This window comes from Primulina huaijiensis, chromosome 2, assembly GCF_012295235.1.
Source record: "Primulina huaijiensis isolate GDHJ02 chromosome 2, ASM1229523v2, whole genome shotgun sequence".
In the NCBI taxonomy this organism is placed as follows: Eukaryota; Viridiplantae; Streptophyta; class Magnoliopsida; order Lamiales; family Gesneriaceae; genus Primulina; species Primulina huaijiensis.
The window spans coordinates 29,181,639-29,201,692 of NC_133307.1; the positions used below are offsets into that span (position 1 = coordinate 29,181,639).

A 20,054-nucleotide genomic window follows, 5' to 3' on the forward strand; every position below is an offset into this window, starting at 1 on the left:
AAAAAAAAAAAAAAAAAAAAAAAACTTTTGCTCATAAATTAATTAAGATTTGGCACCTTCGATAGTTGGGAAAAAATTAAAAGAGAACTAAGTTTTTTTTTTTCCCTGGATTAATTAAATAAATTATTCGTTATCTAATGCTAGAGTAGTTATCCATGTAGTGAATTCAGAGCCTGGCATGTGTTACATGATGTCTGAAGCGATTCTGGAAAAATAGATCCAATTAAAGCTGAAAATAGAACCTAAATTACTCCAAAGTAGAAGCAAAGTCTAAAACACAGAAGACCGACGACGGAAGTTGCGGTAACCGGTCAGAAACTGAACAAAACTAGTGACGGTCAATTTTTTTGTTGTGCCAAAACTTCACAAAATTAATATGAAAATATAGCTATCATATTAGGATTTCCAAATCCAGACTCAATTTGAAATTTTGGTCAACGTGGACGGAGATATCACTGATCAAAATAGTGGTGTTTTCATCATAAAGTTTTGAGAAACACTTTAATATGATAGCAAAACATAGCATACATCAAGAGCTTTCCGAAAATATGGTTGCTTTTAATTTTTAACAACCGGTGAAGACGATAATGCCAATCAAAATTGTCGAAAATGTTGAAGAAAAAAATGAAAAAAAGAAGAAGATAGGTGAATTAGGAGAGAAAATTGTTTCATATTGACAAGTGACAACTAATTAACAGACAAAATGATGGTTTTTTTCCCAATCACATGTGAATAATTATTTCATGGAGAATAAGAATCCACAATCAAAATCTAATCTAATCTCAACATTGTTCCCCCTATTGACGAGACACATGTACGAACAGTTATTGACTACTATTCATGATAATTAAGGTACTGGATTGCATGAATAATTTAGAATTTATTTTTAATTAATATCATGTTTATTCATTATCATAAAAATATACTCCACCCTAGTAACTCTATATTCTTTTCGGATTTTCATGAGGATATAACTTATATTGTCACATGTCATGACATCTGATATGTGAATTCTAAATTATTATTATTATTATTGTTATTATTATTATTATTATTATTATTATTATTATTATTATTATTATTATTATCCCGATTATAATTTTCGATTGGCATCATTGACTCCAAATATTTGAAATGCAAAAGGACAGGTTCATCATTTGACACATGCTATACTTAATCATGCATTCTATCATAATGTAATTTGGAAAGTGACATCTACTTTATAAATAAAAAAATTTAAATTATATCCACTTTTCTTTGTTTATTAAGTGAATCTCGTAATTAATTAGTTCAATAGGTACAACAAACTTGTTAAAAAGATTTGAAGAAAATTTGAGATTTATTATATTTTTTTATAAAAGAAAAGGAAAAAAAACAAGAAATTGCAATATTGGTTATATATATTTGTCATTGTATGCGTCGATACGTTGCTGATATAGCGATAACATGACGATGATTTATGTAGTGTCATGTAAGCACTACAATAAATGATTAAAATTGATAAAATTTGAAAAATATATGACTAAAACTGAAATTTGGCAGTATAGATATTCAAATTAGAAATAAGATCAAACAAAAATTACAATTTTCCGAACATAATTATAAAACTACACAACAAAAATTGTTATAAATATATATACTTGAATGAACTTTTTTTAACTACTGGCATAATATATATATAGACTACTAGTATGTCTTGCACACACTATGCATTTACATATCTCAGCATAATACAAATATACATTATTAATATATTGAAATACCTATTTTAACCGAAAATCTTTATTTGATAAATCATTTAATAATAATATCATAAAAAATAAATCATTTAATAATAATATCATAAAAGAGTAAATTTTTTTTTTAAGATTCAATTTTAATTGACGATAAATTGACATTTATTATATCGTTGCGAGAGATTGACGAAGTCTTCCTCCCAAAGCCCAAACCACCCGAAAAATAAAAGAAATACAGTTTGCAGACAAAAACAAGAACAGCTCACAAAGCTCTACGCCCACATCCATTCATTACACATTCACTCCTAGAATTTTCCGAAAGCTCACTCTTCTTAACTTCTCTTCCCTCTTTCCTTATTTGTATTCACCAACTAAAATTTGCTGCAGCACATAAAAATGGATCCATGCCCGTTTGTTCGTTTGATCGTAGAATCTCTAGCTCTTAATCTTCCTTCCGCCACCAGACCCGCCGGATCGGAAGTTCACCCTTCGGCCACTCCATGCTACGCGAAGCTTAAAATCAAGAACTTCCCTTCGCAGACAGCCCTCCTCCCGCTCTGCGGCGGTTCCCGGCCCACTGCCGCCAATGCAACTGAATTCATCTCATCCTCTTCTGTCGGCTTCCACCTCGACACCGAAGCACTCCGCCTCCTCTCATGCAAACCCGTTTACGTCAAAATCTCGGTTTTCACCGGGCGAATGGGGCGCACCTGTGGGGTCTCCGGTGGGAAGCTGCTAGGGTCCGTTAAGGTGTGTGTGAACCTTGGCACTGCGGAGACGAGGAACTGTGTTTATCAGAATGGGTGGATGAAGATCGGAGGCGGCGGCGGAGGGGATCCGGTGGCGAGGCTGCATGTGACTGTCCGGTCTGAACCGGATCCCCGGTTCGTGTTCCAGTTCGGGGGTGAGCCGGAGTGCAGCCCGGTTGTTTTTCAGATCCAGGGAAATATAATGCAGCCGGTTTTCAGCTGCAAGTTCAGCGCCGACCGGAATAACAGGTCACGGTGAGTCATGAAAATCCAGCGCATTTTTAGCCAATTTTGTGTATCATGTACTAACGTGGACCAGCTGCTGACGGAGTTCGCTTTGTTTGTTGCGTAGCATAGGACCCGCCATGCACCCTTTCTCTATCATTCTTCCCTGGAATTCGCTGGTTTTGATTGGATTATATATACATTTTTTAATTTTTTTCATATTTTCCTTTTTCTTTCATTTTAGTCTATCATTTTCTGGAAAATTATAAATTTCGACACATAAAATTTGGTTTTTGTCTTTGGTTTTCGCTTTAGTAGTTTTTGTCTCAATGTTGACGTAGTGTTGGATGTTGGTGGCTTGACTTCTATCCTTGCTTATATGCCTGGTATAGACAAAAAAGACTCAAAGTTTTTGTAGTAAAACGAAATTAAAAGTGAAACCAGAACAATTTACTGGACGAACCTTATAATTTTTCTGTCATTGTTTAGGTGCATGTGCCTAAAATTTTGAAATTTCTTGAATAATTTATGTTGCCATTCACAAGGCAAAGAACTATATTGCTTAAATAGGAGCATTTATTTTGTTTTTTGTCAAGTAGAGGGTCCTTCGCTTTAGGTAGTTGTGATATCAACCAGACAACCACCATTGATTCTCTTTGCATGTGCAAAGATTTGTTTTTTTTAGCTTAACTTTTTGCTCAACCAAACTTAATTTTATTATGTTGTAACCCTATGATATAAAATTATATGTTGTATGAATTCACAAAGTTTCCTTCCTCAGTGCCAGATCCCTTCCTTCGGATTTTAACATGAACAACAGAGGATGGATGAGAACGTTTTCGGGAGACAGGGACAAGCAGGGCCGGGAGCGGAAAGGATGGATGATAATAATCTACGATTTATCCGGCTCGGCTGTTGCAGCAGCCTCTATGATCACTCCCTTTGTACCGTCGTCCCCCGGCTCTGATCGTGTTTCTCGTTCTAATCCTGGTGCTTGGCTCATCCTCAGACCGGAAGGAGTCTCGATTAGCAGCTGGAAGCCATGGGGTCGTCTCGAGGCTTGGCGCGAGAGAGGACCAGTCGATGGTTTGGGTTATAAATTCCAGCTCGCAAGCGACAATGGCTCAACTAGTGCAGTCCCTATCGCTGAAGGTACTGTTTTATCAAATTTGATCGGCACAAGAGTCAAGACTGCTGCATGGACATTTTCATGTCATTTTGAACCTATAATTGTTAATGCTAACTTTTTATATGAACTTAGGAACATCAAATGTTTAACTAAGTTCTTTGAACCTTGATATTTATACTGATTTCAAATTAAACTTCCAACAGGTACTATGTGTGTGAAAAATGGTGGCGAATTTTGCATTGATAACACGAGAAAAGAATCGGGATTGAGCTTGTTATTGCCAACGCGTGGATTCGTGATGGGGTCAAGTGTGGAAGGCGAGGGAAAATGCAGTAAACCAATGGTTCAAGTCGGCGTGCAGCACGTCACATGTATGGCCGATGCGGCCTTGTTTGTGGCTCTTGCAGCAGCCATAGACCTTAGCATGGATGCTTGTCGGCTCTTTTCATGTAAACTGCGGAAGGAGTTTAGTCTCGAGGAACACGAGTCACTTTCTTGAACTTACCTTGCAAAATATTTTTTGGTGAAATCTGCAGTGAAAGCCATTGAGTTACGGAGAACTCTTGGTTTGAGCTTGGAAGATGTAATGTTAAAGTTAATCTTCCGCCCTTAATTTTATTTCAAGAATTCTTCGTTTATTTTCAATCTTGTAGATTAAAGTGTGACCACATTTTGTGCCGTAACTTTCATAATTCTTTTTTAGAGATTGGAAATTTTTAACCTGATAATATCTGTATATTTCTTCATTAAATCAGAATAGATTCTGTAGTGAGCTGATGTATCACAGGATGACATTGTAAAGGTATAAATATTTTGAGATGTTATTTATTTATTCGATTGCAAGCAATTAATATGTTTCTGCTCTACGATTTTGAGGACAATGGAGATCTTATTTTATTTGCTTGTATATAGTGGCAACCCTCATAAATGCCAACTTTTTCATATCAGATAAAAATTGTGAAACTTTCCCGATTTGGAAGTAGCGTATTTTACTATCCTGATATCTTATCGTCTCTCTGTCTCTTTGATGGGTTTTTGTTATGTGAAGTGGGGCCCACTGAATAAAAAATTAAGAAAATTGATATTCCACAACGATTTTTTCTGAAAACTGGACGAGAGAATTAGTTATAAATAGAGCTCAATTCCTTCAATTATTGTATCCCAAAATCAAAAGCTTTTCAGCTTTCATAAAAAGAGAGTGCATAGAAAAAAGAGTGTATTTTTTTCTTGAGTGCGAGAATTCTCTTTGTGTGAGTTAGAGAAATTATTTTCTCGGTATACTCGAGTTGGGAGTGTGAGAAATATTGAGTGTATTGGTGTATACACTTGTTGTAATATTTCTTCCAGTTATAAAAGTTGCAGTGCTCCGTGGACGTAGCCTACATTGGGTGAACCACGTAAATCTTTGTGTTCTTGTTGGTTATTTTATTCCGCAATATTTGGGTACTATATTATCATCGTGATCGGCATCTCTTCGGGTGTAATTCCCCAACAATTGGTATCAAAGCCTTGTTGTGAAAATTCTTAAGAATTCTGAGTATGCTTTGTGGTTGCAGCTTTGTCTGATCTTCCACATCAGATAAGATTTTTTAGATTTTTTGTTAAGGCTAGAGAAGTGATGGCCGGAAATGATGGATCGGGACCGGGAATCAACAAGTTCGACGGTACAGATTTTTCCTTCTGGCGGTTACAGATAAGAGATTATCTGTACAGTAAGAAGCTGCATCAACCTCTATCAGGAAAGAAACCGGAAAAGATGGAGGATGATGATTGGGAGCTCTAGATNTGAGTATGCTTTGTGGTTGCAGCTTTGTCTGATCTTCCACATCAGATAAGATTTTTTAGATTTTTTGTTAAGGCTAGAGAAGTGATGGCCGGAAATGATGGATCGGGACCGGGAATCAACAAGTTCGACGGTACAGATTTTTCCTTCTGGCGGTTACAGATAAGAGATTATCTGTACAGTAAGAAGCTGCATCAACCTCTATCAGGAAAGAAACCGGAAAAGATGGAGGATGATGATTGGGAGCTCTAGATCGACAGGTTTTAGGTGTCATACGATTGACACTAACAAAGAACGTGGCACATAACGTGGCGGAGGCCAAAACCACGGCGGAGATGATGACCATACTATCAGACATGTACGAGAAGCCATCAGCAAACAACAAAGTACATCTCAAGAAGAAGTTATTCAACTTGAAGATGAGAGAAGGTGCTTCAGTGGCAAAACACATAAATGAATTCAATACGATTGTCTCCCAGCTGACATCGGTGGACATCAAATTTGATGATGAGATTCGTGCACTTATTCTTCTGGCGTCCTTACCAGACAATTGGGAACCGATGCGGGCAGCGGTTAGCAACTCTGTTGGAAAAGGAAAACTACAACTCAATGATGTTAGAGATCAAATCCTTGCTGAAGAAGTTCGCAGGAAAGACTCGGGTGAAGCAACATCATCGAGATCTGCTCTAAATCTTGATAACAGAGGAAGAGGCAGGAGTGGTGAAAGGAGTTCCAACCGATGGCGCGGGAGATCCAAGTCAAGAAATGGAAAAGACAAAAACATCTTTGAAAAGAATATGAAGTGCTGGAGCTGTGGTGAGACTGGTCACCTGAAAAAGAATTGCAGATCTACGAAGAATAATGTCAATGCTGTCACTGAGGAAGTACATGATGCTCTGCTATTATCCATGGAAAGCCCTGTTGATTCTTGGGTTATAGACTCGGGAGCTTCGTTTCATACCACTGGTGATCGCGATGTATTTGATAATTACATCGCTGGCGATTACGGAAAAGTTTTCCTAGCTGATGGAAAACACTTGGAAATTGTTGGTATGGGTGATGTACGAATGAAGATGTCGAATGGATCTGTCTGGAAAATCAACAAAGTCAGGCAAGTACCAAAATTGACACGCAATCTGATCTCGGTGGGACAGCTCGATGATGAAGGCCACAATGTGACCTTCGGTGATGGTTCCTGGAAAGTGAACAAAGGAGCCATGATTGTTGCTCGAGGAAAGAAAGCTGGAACACTATATATGACTTCCAGTTGCAGAGACATATTCGCAGCTGTGGATGCTGGAGCCAATTCAAGTCTATGGCATTTTAGACTTGGACACATGAGTGAGAAGGGAATGAAGATGTTGGTGTCAAAAAGAAAGCTACCAGAATTAAAGACTGTTGAACACCAACTATGAGAAAGCTGTATCTTTGGAAAGCAGAAGAAAGTGAGCTTTTCAAAAGGCGGTAGAGAACCGAAAGCAGCAAAATTGGAGCTGGTTCATACTGACGTATGGGGACCATCTCCTGTGACATCCCTTGGAGGCTCGAGATACTATGTCACAGTCATTGACGATTCGAGTAGAAAAGTTTGGGTTTATTTTCTGAAAAATAAATCTGATGTTTACGAGACCTTTAAAAGGTGGAAAGCCATGGTGGAAAATGAGATCAACTTGAAGGTGAAGTGCTTACGGTCTGACAATGGTAGAGAAGATGAAGATGATGAGTTCAAGAAATATTGTGCACAGAACGGGATCAAGATGGAGAAAACCATTCCTGGTACACCTCAACAGAATGGCGTAGCTGAAAGGATGAACATGACCTTAAATGAACGCGCAAGGAGCATGAGATTGCATTCTGGATTGCCAAAATCATTCAGGGCTGATGCTGTTAACACTGCAGCATATCTGATCAACAGAGGACCTTCGGTACCACTGGATTACAAAATACCCGAAGAGGTTTGGAGCGGCAAAGAAGTAAACCTTTCTTTCTTGAAAGTGTTTGGATGTCTATCCTATGTTCATATTGATTCATCAAGCAGAACAAAACTGGATCCGAAATCAAAGAAGTGCTTCTTTATTGGTTATGGACATAATGAGTTTGGTTATCGTTTCTGGGATGACCAAAATCGGAAGATCATTCGGAGCAGGGATGTAATCTTTAATGAGAAACTTCTGTACAAGGACAAGTCAGACATTGGAGCTGGAAATGAATGTCCTGAAGTCAAGAAGACTGATGAAGTATCATTGACAAATATTCCTGTGAATGAATCGAAAACCAATAACCAGGAAGATGAAGAAGAAACTGCAAAAGATGATGACCCACAAACTCCGGTGATTGAACTCAGTAGATCTTTGAGAACCAGTAGACCACCTGAGAGATACTCCTCTGCACTTCACTATATTTTGCTGACAGACAAAGGTGAACCGGAGACCTATGAAGAGGCAATGCAAAATGATGATTCAACCAAGTGGGAGTTGTCCATGGAAGATGAGATGGATTCACTGTCATCCAATCAGACGTGGGAGTTGACAGAACTTCCGCAAGGCAAAAAGGCATTACATAATAAGTGGGTGTACCGGTTGAAAGAAGAGCATGATAGTAGCAAGCGGTACAAGGCAAGACTTGTTGTAAAAGGCTTCCAACAACGGGAAGGAAATGATTACACCGAGATTTTCTCTCCGGTGGTTAAATTAACCACTATCAGGACTGTACTTGGACTAGTGGCGAAGGAAGACTTACATTTGGAGCAGTTGGATGTAAAGACTGCGTTTCTTCACAGTGACCTAGATGAAGAAATTTATATGAAGCAGCCACACGGCTTTGAAGTACGGGAAAAAGAGAGAATGGTGTGCAAACTTCAGAAGAGCTTGTACGGTCTCAAACAAGCTCCAAGACAGTGGTACAAGAAGTTTGATGGATTCATGAGTGAAAATGGATTCCTAAGGTGTCAAGCTGATCACTGCTGTTATATGAAAAAGTTTGACGGTTCTTATATCATACTACTGCTATATGTAGATGATATGCTGATAGCTGGAGCTTGTCTGGAAGAAATTGATAAACTCAAGAAAGATTTATCAAAGAAATTTGCCATGAAGGATTTAAGTGCTGCAAAGCAAATCCTTGGAATGAGGATCTTCAGAGACCGGATGAATGGATTCTTGAAGTTATCTCAAGAAGAGTACGTGAAAAAGGTGGTTAGCAGATTTAATATGGATGAATAAGGTTCCTTATGCTTCTGCGGTCGGAAGTCTCATGTATGCAATGGTGTGCACAAGATCAGACATAGCACATGCAGTGGGAGTTGTGAGCAGGTTTATGAGTAATCCATGAAAACAACACTGGGAAGCAGTTAAGTGGATTCTCAGGTATATGAAAGGTACTGCTAGTTGTTCTTTATGCTTCAGGAGATCAAAATTTGGCTTACAGGATTTTGTCGATGTCGATATGGGTGGTGACCTGGATGGCAGGAAAAGTACTACTGGATATGTGTTCACATTAGGTTGTACAGTTGTAAGCTGGGTGTCTAAGCTGCAAAAGATTGTTGCGCTTTCGACTACTGAGGCTGAATATGTTGCAGTTACAGAAGCTAGCAAGGAGATGATATGGTTGAAATCCTTTCTGGAGGAATTGGGTCAGAAGCTTGAAGATAGCACATTATACTGTGACAGTCCGAGTGTTATTCATTTAGCAAAAAATCCTGTTTATCATGCTAGGACAAAGCATATACAGGTTAGGTACCATTTCATCAGATCAGTGCTGGAAGATGGAGTCTTGATGCTGGAGAAAATTCCTGGAAGTAAAAATCCAGCCGATATGCTCACGAAGACGGTAACCATTGACAAACTGAAGTTGTGTTCAACTTCAGTTGGACTACAAGTATAAATGGAGATATATGAGCTGCTGCAATGATGTTGTGAAGACATGATTGAAATCAAGTCTTCAAGTGGAAGAAATGTTAGGTGAAGTGGGGCCCGCTGAATAAAAAATTAAGAAAATTGGTATCCCTCATCGATTTTTTCTGAAAGCTGGACGATGGAATTAGTTATAAATAGAGCTCAATTACTTCAGTTATTGTATCACCAAAAATCAAAAACTTTTCAGTTTTGATAAAAAGAGAGTGCATAGAAAAAAAGAGTGTATTTTTTTCTTGAGTGCGGGAATTCTCTTTGTGTGAGTTAGAGAAATTATTTTCTCGGTATACTCGGGATGAGAGTGTGAGAAATATTGAGTGTATTGGTGTATACACTTGTTGTAATATTTCTTCAAGTTATAAAAGTTGCAGTGCTCAGTGGACGTAGTCTATATTGGGTGAACCACGTAAATCTTTGTGTTCTTGTTGGTTATTTTATTCCGCAATATTTGGGTACTATATTATCATCGTGATCGACATATCTTCGGGTACAGGTTTCTCCGGCACGATGACTATGAGTCTATGACCATGGATTGTCTTCTTGGACAATGGAACTCTCTCTCAATCACTGCTGCTGACGAAGGGGAAATTATTTCTATAAATACTAAGTTGGCTGGGGAAGGAAGGCAGCTCACCTATGTGCCTTGTTTGAAAGACATTGATAAAAAAAAAAAAAAATCTATATGTGAGAGTCAAAATAATGTGGCGCCTTATCAGGAATCCCATTTCCAACGCAGAGGATGTGGAACGAATTCTGGCTATGGAACCTTGGTCCTACAACCGAGCTCCACTAAGTTGGAGAGATTTCATATTGGTGACGTTGGTACTTTCCATACTATACATGTTTGGATCCGGGTCTTCAACAAGCCACTAGAAGGTATGATCTCTGACATTGGTATGCTTCTTGGCGCGCGATAATAGTGGGGTAGCAGTCAGTGTGAGGCGGATGAACATGGACGGTGTTTGGGTTCTTATATGCGGATACTGGTGATTATTGATGCTACTAAACCTGTGTCCTGCTGGGTTCAAAATCTAGACCAGTAGTCTTGGTTCTTCACTACCGACAATTGTGGTCTTACCTTTGAATCGTTGTCCAAATATTTATTCCCTTTTAGGTATTGATCACATGGAGTACCCTTATGGTCCATGTTACAAACAGATACAAATATTCCAGCAAGTATATGAACCCTCTTGATGGGTGTAGGGTCTGCCCTACCTCCTTCGCCCATAATCATCCAAACTTTACGAAATTTCGACAGTAGCTTAGAATAGTATAGAAAAAGCTTTGGAAATTAAAAAATTTGTATTTCACTAATGCGTTACAATTCACGCGCTGATCATGGCGGTATGTCGCTAGCGCCCGGCTGCGACGCGACCCATATTTTTCCAGCGTATGTATTTTATGATTTCCTACAACTTTGCTTTTATAAAATTTCTCAAATTCCTGGCTGATTAATACTAGATTTGGAATAACCTACTGTGATTTATGTCTTATTTTGATTGTCAGAAAACACTAGTTTAGATGATATTTCCGAGAACGTATGTCGAGAAATATGACACAAGATGAATGGATTTTATGTTTAGTACAAGGTGGTATGTCGTTAGAATCGGTAAAAAAATTGAGAGTGAAAACAATAACTGAAAAGTGAGTTTTTCAGCATTATTTTCTTCCTGGACAGCTATGGTTTCTGAATTTTAATTATTAAATGGATGCTTCTTTTTTGACACCTCTTTTACCACTTGGTTTCAGGGTGATTATAAGTTATTGTGAACTCTCATGGAATTTTTGTCAGGTTTTGTGATAAAAGTGAGAGCTTACCTTTTTTTACATAATAAAATACTAGTTCATCATAATTTATCCTCCCTAACATAGATCAGCTCCTTAAACTCGAAAATTACCGATGAAACTCTTGGAATTCTTTAGATGGATGATCTCTTTTATAAGCAAGAACCAAATCCTTCAGTCTATCTATGTTGGACACTTTTTGATTACCGGTTGAGCAATGAAGGAGGTGAGCTGTTAGATAAGTAAACATATGAAGATGATGATGATTATGCATATATTCGTTTATTATATGTTAATATGTTATAGCTATTTTAATATTTATTAGTATTTTATTATAAATAAATTAATGAGTAATGAAAATAAAATATTTTACTATGTTTCTTATTTAATTATGAGGTATTACATAAATCCTAAAATCTTATACAAAAGAATATTTTAAAGAGAACGAGAATATTATATATTTTATTTGTTTCTCATAATTTTGTTTTATTTTCTGCTTTTTTGATTTATGCTGAAGGCGCACATGCGATTTACCTGCACGACACGGAGTCTCAATGTCGAAAGTTTTGTACAATCATTTTTGGTATTTGGCAGAATATGAATTTAAATTTGAGATTAATATCCTTATTAAAGATTTTTTTATGAAAAATATAAAACCATGAAATGAAAATTCAAACGTAATATTCAACGACAAAGTTGTTCCGTATAATTAAATTTTATACACATTTAGACTTGTTGATTATTGAATTTTATCCCATAAACAAAATTTCTTGGATTTTCATATTAATGTGAGTCTGGTATAAAATACTTTATCGAATAAAATTTAACCCACGGTGACGTGAATTCCCATTTCCCCCATTCCACAACCACATTTCATCCTTTTTGTCATTCTACCATCTCTTTCAGCGATGGGACTCCAAGGTACCTCCAAAACTTTACAGCAAGTATTAAGACAATGTATTTTTTAACTATCTCTAAATAATTTTTTTCCAAAAATACTCTGTTTCATAAGCAATTTTCTGACGAATGTTATGTTTATAACAATCTATTTTTCAGACAAATGAACCAGATCGCGAGTTTTTATTCATTTTGGAACTGAAACGAAATATTGATTTAGGTTTGAATTCATGGAAGATGGTTTACATTTCGGACATTCTAGTTCATGTGAAAGTGTCTTTATTTTCTACTTAATCCTTCTTTTTTCTTTTCCAACTACTTTATAGTCAATTTCTAATTATGTTTCTTAACATATACTATGGGATACGAACTAAAAGAACATAAAACAGAAAAACTGGATTGGAGACATATCACAAGTTGTGAGAAACATCAAAAATGTCCTATGAAAAATACAACACAAGACAACAGCAAAGATTATCTACTTGAGTAGACCCAATGTCCAAATTAATTTTCTTTCCAATAATAATATCTCAAAAAATATGACAAATTTAAACCTTACAGTGCCAAAAACTCCTAACCCAAACTGTTCCGACCATCAAAACCAAAATGTATAGCAACAGCCATAGTTTGTGTGTATTTCAAGAAACTGTTTACAAAAGGCACAATACAAATTCGGGGACTCCACAGTACAAATTAATTCATCACCAGAAGTCGATGGAATCTGAGTCATGACACCCTCAGTTAATGAGAGAGCCAACACCAACCTGTTCAATTAAAAAAAGACATTAATTTCGGACAGATCATGGATTGGGATCATGGATTGGAAATTGCACTGTCAATCAGTGCTTCCACCAATGTCCCACAAACGAGAGGCTTCGGAGAAGGGATCCTAAGACAGCTCAATCCACCTCCAGGAACCGCTGAGCAATCTGTCCCAGGTCTCTGGAGTTCCTTTCCAGGGATGCAGTTCAAAGAGAAATCAAATCCCACGTTTCTGAACGACAATTTGTCACAATCTTGGCTGAACCCGGAAAAGAAATTTGCTGAAAGGGTTAGATTCAAAAGTGCCCTTAAAGAACATACTAAATCCGGTAAAGTCCCGGAGAATTTGTTGTTTCCAAAGTTGAGGACCTCGATTTCACTCAGACAAGATAAAGAATCGGGCAGATGCCCCGTCAACATGTTGAAACTCACGTCTAAAACTTGCAAATCAGTCCACAGGCCAACCCCGTCTGGTATGCAGCCTGTGAGTTGGTTGTTGAGGAGCAAGATTTCCTTTATCCCCATGTAGCTCAAACTGAAAGGGATTGTTCCTGTGAACCTGTTGTTTGCTAAGTTAATCACAGAAGCTGGAGAGTTGCCTAAATTTTCCGGGATTTCACCATCAAATTGGTTGTTGTTAAGGAAAATTGCATCAAGTTTGGTGTCGAACAGATCATCTGGAACGGGGCCTGAGAATGAGTTGAATCTGAGGTCCAAGTAGAGGAGATTTGGAATGTAGAGAGCCGTGGTGGGAAAAGGGCCCAAAAATTTGTTGTTACTGAGGTCTAACTCTGTCAAGGATTCGAACTCCCTGAAAGATGATGGCACAGTTCCAGTGAACCTGTTGCTGTTGAGATGGAGAAGAGACAAATCTGTGAGAAAAGACAGTTCTTTAACCAGAACACCTTGAAGATTAGCATGGTTAAGATCAATGGCGGCCACCACTTTGCCCGCGGGATTCCCCATGAAATCTTGAGTCTCCGAGCAGAAAACCCCTTTGTAAGAGCACACATTTGAGCCAACCCAAGAACCCATTATCCCCTTGGGATCATCTGTAATCGCAGATTTCCATGTCTGCAACGCAGTGTAAGCTCTGCTGAGACTCGACGCTGAAGGGTTGTTCGTCGGGGGGTTGACTCCTCCACCAATCCACACGCCTCCGCCACCCACGGCAATGCCGACCCCTTCGCCAACAATAAGTGCGAGTGCAGCTTCTGTAACAATAATTGGGAGGATGAGCGCAAGAAGCCAGCTAGTCTCCATGTGCTCTCTGGTGAAATATAAATGTTTTAGCTACTTGATGAGATTTGCTGGAAGGATATACGGATTAGGTTGCTGAATTCATGACAAAGACCGGTGCGATTAATGGGTTCGGAATTCAATTTTACTGTTTACATGCCTTCGAATGTTTCGAGTCTTCGATGGCGCAGAGATAAAAGCAAAAGAACCAAAAGTCCTACAGAAACTAGGAGGAGTTGCATCACATTTACTATATTGCTAAATTTGTAATTCCATGGTCCATCACTCCATCCATTTTACCATAAATATCAAGCTAGTTTGACACCATATTTTAAATAAGATTGAATAATAAGAAAAATCCTCCCAGAAATAAATTGTGACTTTATGGGGTTTTCGATAAAAAAAAAAATATTCATATGCAGAAGAGGGGAAGCAAAAATAAGTTTTGACTCATTTGGATTGCGAGAGCAAATGATTATTTAAAAATTATTTATTATACTGTATAAATAATAAATCCTATAAATAGGGATTTAATGATTTTATCTCATGATTCGAAATGGTGGATATAACCCAATTTTTTAGACATCCACAATCACTACTCTACGGGCCGGTATGCACTCACTAGCTAGCTAAATCATGGATATATGAAGTGGCTTGCAAATTACACAAATTAGGTAAATTATTAGAAGATTGCATATAGGTTCAAACAAAGAAGATTTTTGTGTCCCTATTTAGATATTCTCCATTGGTGGAATATGCGAAAACTTGACAAATAATTATGTGTTCAATTCTCTCTATCAACATATTTTTGGGCGATGATCATGTTACAAATAATTTACATGATAAGGTTAACCAAACTAACATGGTTTGCATGGTAATACTGTTGTTGGCAGAAGGTTTACTCAATATACACAAAAAAGTTATAACGGTATGTTCACACTTCATCAAATTAAAAACTTTTATTGAATTATAACTTGAGACTTTGACCCTAAACTTGAAACAATCAACCAATTCAACTTTCCTTGAGAGGCATGTTCTTTGTCTCATCTCATATGGTAATGGTAAAACTTCGGTTTTAAAACATATTAGGAAATATTTGGCATCACTTTTAGCTAAGATGGTTGCGATTCTATAAGAGGATCAAAATGATATATATACTATAACATTTATAAAATTATTATCAATGCATTCAAAATCCATAATCCAATAAAATCAATCATATTTATTTTTCTCCTAAAAACATAATGGACACGGAACTACTCGTTCATATTGTCGATGTAAAATTGAGAAAAAAAAATGGAGATGACATATGTAAGACCAAATGTATATCACTTTATCAAAAATTATAATTAACTGTAACAATTTAACTTCAAAATTTTATACTATATAACAAGCTCTTGCATTAGTTTTCTTGATCACTCTTCTCTTTAGTGGTAATTATTGCACTTTACAATCCACGTACCAATAATTACACACTTTACAATTCCTAAAATCGAACATATGACATTAACTTTAACAATAATTATAAGATCAAACACTTATTAAAAATTATAACTTATAATGACGATACAGTTCAATCTTGATTATTCTTTAATAAGAGGAATTATTACATTCAACAAGACGATGAAGTTGCTTCCTCGTAGAAATCAAGGAGATCCACATATAACAATAGCTTATGACCTCTTAATATGCATCGTGAAATTATATTATCGGTGCAAACTTTTAAGAATTTAATAATTGCAAAACGACTAAATGGCAGACCAAAATTCGTGCAAACATGCTATCTCTCACTCAAAACGACCAAAATGAAATGGTCAATATTACACTTTTATCTCTATATGCAAAAAAAAATTAACTAGTACCATAAATTTTATTTTAGGGTCGATAAAGAAGCATTATTAAAACTTATAGTTACTTCGGAATTTACTTCTTTTTTAATGTCCGATTTTATGTTTATTCATAAAAAATTTATGAACATTTTTTTTTCCAGTAAGTATATGTGCTGTACGACTTTATTTATTTTTTTTTTTTTTTTTGGAGATATTATGGTTTTTATTGCGCTATACACATAAAATTATTTTCTGGAAAACGCCTCTCATTAATTGTTTAATTAAAATGACGATCACTATACTTATAATTTATGAATAAATTTCACAAAAAGTAATATTATCTTATAATTTAAGAACGAATTTCACTAAAAAATAATCAATTTCATGGATTTCTTCGGAATGCAACTTAAATTAGCCTACAATATCTATGCAATGAGGTGTCAATTACTTATTGAATTTGAAATTTTTTTTCTTCATGTTTTATCATATCTAATAAATAAGTGACACTTCGTTGGTACTCACATAAGATAAAGTAAAAATTGGAGAATAAAAGGGCCAAAAGAGCAATCATTAATGCTTTTCAGCATTAACATAAAGCACAAGGGACAATGATATATGAGTAATGTGTGTGTGCAAAGCCCATAAAAGAATCGGGGTAACCAGATTAGCTTAGAAAAAGCCCAGGCCCAGTATTTGGAATTTAAAAGAATCGGGGTAATCAAGTCAATTTAATAAAACATTTTATTCATTTATATACATTATAATAGAATTTTAAAAAATATATATATTTTTTCCAATTAAAACAATTGAGTAAAATTTTATTAGTTTTAAAAAGGAAAAGGATAAAAAATGGATAATATTATATATAACAGGAAAATGGCGGCATGGCCCATCAGTGGATCCTCGTCACTCCCATTGAAGCCATTCACTTGACTTTTTGTTCACTCCTTTCCTCACCCCCTTCTGAATTCTACGATCTTCGATCAGGGACCACTCAGACATCTAGATTCCATTCGCGGAATCATTCCGCTGTTGATGCCATTCTAGTTTTAATTCAGATTTTGCTTTCGGTTCTCGATTATCTCCTTGTTGTGGGCAGTTGCTTAGAATTCACTCCACATAAGGATTCGATTTCTGATGATCTGATTTTGATTTCGATTCCCGATTCATCGTTTTTGTCAGCTGGGTTTTAGCTTCATTTGATTTTCTCCCCAATTCGTGGGAAGATTTGACCTGATTAAATCGATTCAGTGGGTTTTCGTGATAATTCGTGTCGCTATTGATTGCGATGAAGATCGAGGAATTGGATGATTCTATGGATGGTGTGTTGGAGAGAAGCTACGGTGATAACAGTAATAGTGATAACGAAAGAAGGCCGATCCCGGTCCGGGTCGATGCCAAAAGGGCTTTGGTCGGGGCTGGGGCTCGGATCCTTTTCTACCCGACCCTTTTGTACAACGTCTTCCGGAATAAAATTCAAGCTGAGTTCAGGTGGTGGGATCAAATTGATCAGGTACAACACAGCTTCATGATTTAGGGATCAGTCTCTAAAATTCTCCAGTGTGTTTTTTGCGATTTGATTGTTGAGTTAGTAATTTTGTCAAACCTGGTTTTGTTTGAGTTGCAAGGTTGCTTTAGTCGACTCTGGGAAAGAAAGAGGATTTTTTTTTGGAATTTCCTTTAAAAATAGTGATGTTTTATGCTCTTGGGTCTTTTTATTCGTATTTATGTGAGTAACATTAAATTTGCGTACCTGTGATCGAAGCTAGCGGATTGTCATATTGAAAGTACAATTACAAAAGCTTTGATTCGAGTCTGATGCAAATATCCAATCTTTGTATTGCGACTTTTTGTGCCGATGGTGTAAAAATTAGTTTAATTTTGTAAGAAATAATCTCAAGCATTTTCCCATGTTGGGTTGGAGAAATGCCTGATAGTGGCCGTCTCTTTATGGCCGCTCGATGATGATGTTTACTCAGTTGAGTTTGAGGTTTATATATTTTCGCTTTCAATGATATCCTTATCATGGCGGTTACCAAATATTTTTGTATCTTGTGTTGGATATTTAAACTGAAGATATATGTCTAAATATTTGCATTTGTGACGAGTATTAAGTTTCTCCTGCTTGGAGCCGTTCCATTTCCAAAGGATGTACCTCGGCTTAAGCATCTTGGAGTTGGTGGTGTAATTACTCTGAACAAGCCCTATGAAACTTTGGTACCGACATCTTTGTACCATGTAAGTTATTTATCTCTGCTTGACTTTGGATGTTGGTATTGTGTAAGCCTGTGAGGCTATGATTATTCTAAAGCCTTTTTCTTATAAGCTATCATACATTTATGTTTAATTTATATGAGTTTACAGTTTCTTTTGCCCTAAACGGGTATCTGTTTTATGTGTCAATTTTACTTCTAAAATATTTCAGTTATGGAAAACTTTGGTGTGTTTTTACAATTAGAAGCCTTCCATCCTTTGTATGAGATGTTCTCTCCGGTCCCTTGTTCAAATTGACTTCCAAGGATTCTCTTTCTTACTCAGTGTTCTATTCTTACTCACCATCCTGTTGCATTGTTATTTCAGGCTCATGGAATAGACCATCTTGTAATCCCAACCAGAGATTATATGTTTGCTCCATCGTTTGTGGACATTAATCGAGCTGTAGATTTCATTCACAGTCAGTGGTTTTCTTTTCACCATATTCCTTATATCCGTTTTATGTCTTGTAATTATACCATCCTCAACACTTGCCTTTCATTTCACGCTGCTCATAGAAAATGCTTCTACTGGTCGAACAACATATGTGCACTGCAAAGCTGGACGGGGACGGAGCACAACCATTGTCCTCTGTTATCTGGTGCTGTTCTTTTTTCTCCACAGAATATGATAAGTAACAATGGCAATGTTGGACCTTCGTGACACCTTAACATGATTTGCAGGTGGAATATAAGCATATGAGTCCTGTTGCCGCGCTTGAATATGTTCGGTCTAGAAGACCCAGGGTGCTATTGGCTCCATCCCAGTGGAAGGTATACACAAAACCAGGGCTAAATTGCCCAGTTCTGAGAATTTAGGGGAGGAGGTAGAAACGGATGCCACGAGGTTGGAATCCTGGCAATTGACATTGTGCATGGTGGGTTTTGCTAGAACCATGGCAAGTGTACTTGCCATACGAGAATTATTAACCCAAGTTTTTGGAAGAGTTGATCGCACATTGTCATAAATGCATTTCTTTGTCTCTGCATTTTGACTTTGGAAGATTGCTACAATGTTTCAAGAGGGTCGTGGTGGGAAAATGGGATGTATATTTTTAGGGAAGGTTAGGCAAAACACGCAGTTGTAGAAAATCACATAAAATCTGAAAACTTTTTATTTGTGAGCGATGATCGCAGAACGCCCCTTGCACCCTTTGCTGGATCTACCTCCTGCAAAAAACTGTATTTTTTCTAGTTGATAGAATAAAATTACAAGATTCCGTGTCATGTGGATGCTTTAAATCTCCTAGTTGCTTGCTTTTCCAGGCAGTTCAAGAATACGAGCAACAGCGGATGGCCTCGAAGGCGATGTGTACTTCAGGAGACGTTGTGCTCATTACAAAAGCCGATCTCGAAGGTTATCATAGCCCTTGCAACAACATCTCTGGCAAGGAGCTGATGGCCATACCCAGAATATCGATGTCAATGCCTATGATGGCTAAGTTGTCTTGCCTCTTTTCATCGTTAAAAGTTTCAGGTAGCTGCGGACCGATAACGAGGCAGCTAACAGAGGCTCGTGCTTGCTAAGCTTGTAGGGGAGCATATCTTTGCATACAAGCTAACGAGAAAAATGTCCATAATCTCTTGCGGTAAATGATAAGAATATAAATAAACAGAAAGAGGATACTTTTGGTGACCCATCTGACGGTGTACACAACATAGGTCGGATATGATTTAATACTTAATTTTTATATAACTAGCTATTTCATCTCGGATCCTTTGCTCGTATACTGATTTTGTGAAGTCGGGTCTAATCC

General features: G+C 37.0%; 3 protein-coding genes across 4 annotated transcripts; 2 read left to right on the plus strand and 1 right to left on the minus strand.

The window, feature by feature from the left end:
• The first annotated feature begins 1,983 nt into the window (after positions 1–1,983).
• Positions 1,984–4,673, plus strand: LOC140971397 (uncharacterized). 2 transcript variants are annotated; one of them, XM_073433655.1, is made up of 3 exons: positions 1,984–2,740; positions 3,498–3,862; positions 4,043–4,673. In XM_073433655.1, the coding sequence occupies exons 1-3, from the start codon at positions 2,133–2,135 to the stop codon at positions 4,336–4,338; spliced, it is 1,269 nt and encodes a 422-aa protein (XP_073289756.1). In that variant the 5' UTR covers positions 1,984–2,132; the 3' UTR covers positions 4,339–4,673. The 2 variants fall into 2 exon arrangements, with proteins under 2 accessions (XP_073289756.1, XP_073289755.1); XM_073433654.1 differs by having other exon boundaries at positions 1,985–2,740; positions 3,492–3,862.
• Positions 4,674–12,702: 8,029 nt separating this feature from the next.
• LOC140971398 (uncharacterized) lies at positions 12,703–14,492 on the minus strand. Its single transcript, XM_073433656.1, has one exon. It carries the CDS (start codon positions 14,238–14,240, stop codon positions 13,029–13,031), a length of 1,212 nt encoding a protein of 403 aa, XP_073289757.1. The 5' UTR covers positions 14,241–14,492; the 3' UTR covers positions 12,703–13,028.
• A 2,424-nt stretch (positions 14,493–16,916) lies between these two features.
• Positions 16,917–19,970, plus strand: LOC140971400 (phosphatidylglycerophosphate phosphatase PTPMT2-like). Its single transcript, XM_073433658.1, has 6 exons — positions 16,917–17,558; positions 18,161–18,283; positions 18,626–18,719; positions 18,817–18,899; positions 18,982–19,071; positions 19,564–19,970. Exons 1-6 carry the CDS (start codon positions 17,334–17,336, stop codon positions 19,822–19,824), a joined length of 876 nt encoding a protein of 291 aa, XP_073289759.1. The 5' UTR covers positions 16,917–17,333; the 3' UTR covers positions 19,825–19,970.
• The last annotated feature ends 84 nt before the right edge of the window (positions 19,971–20,054 follow it).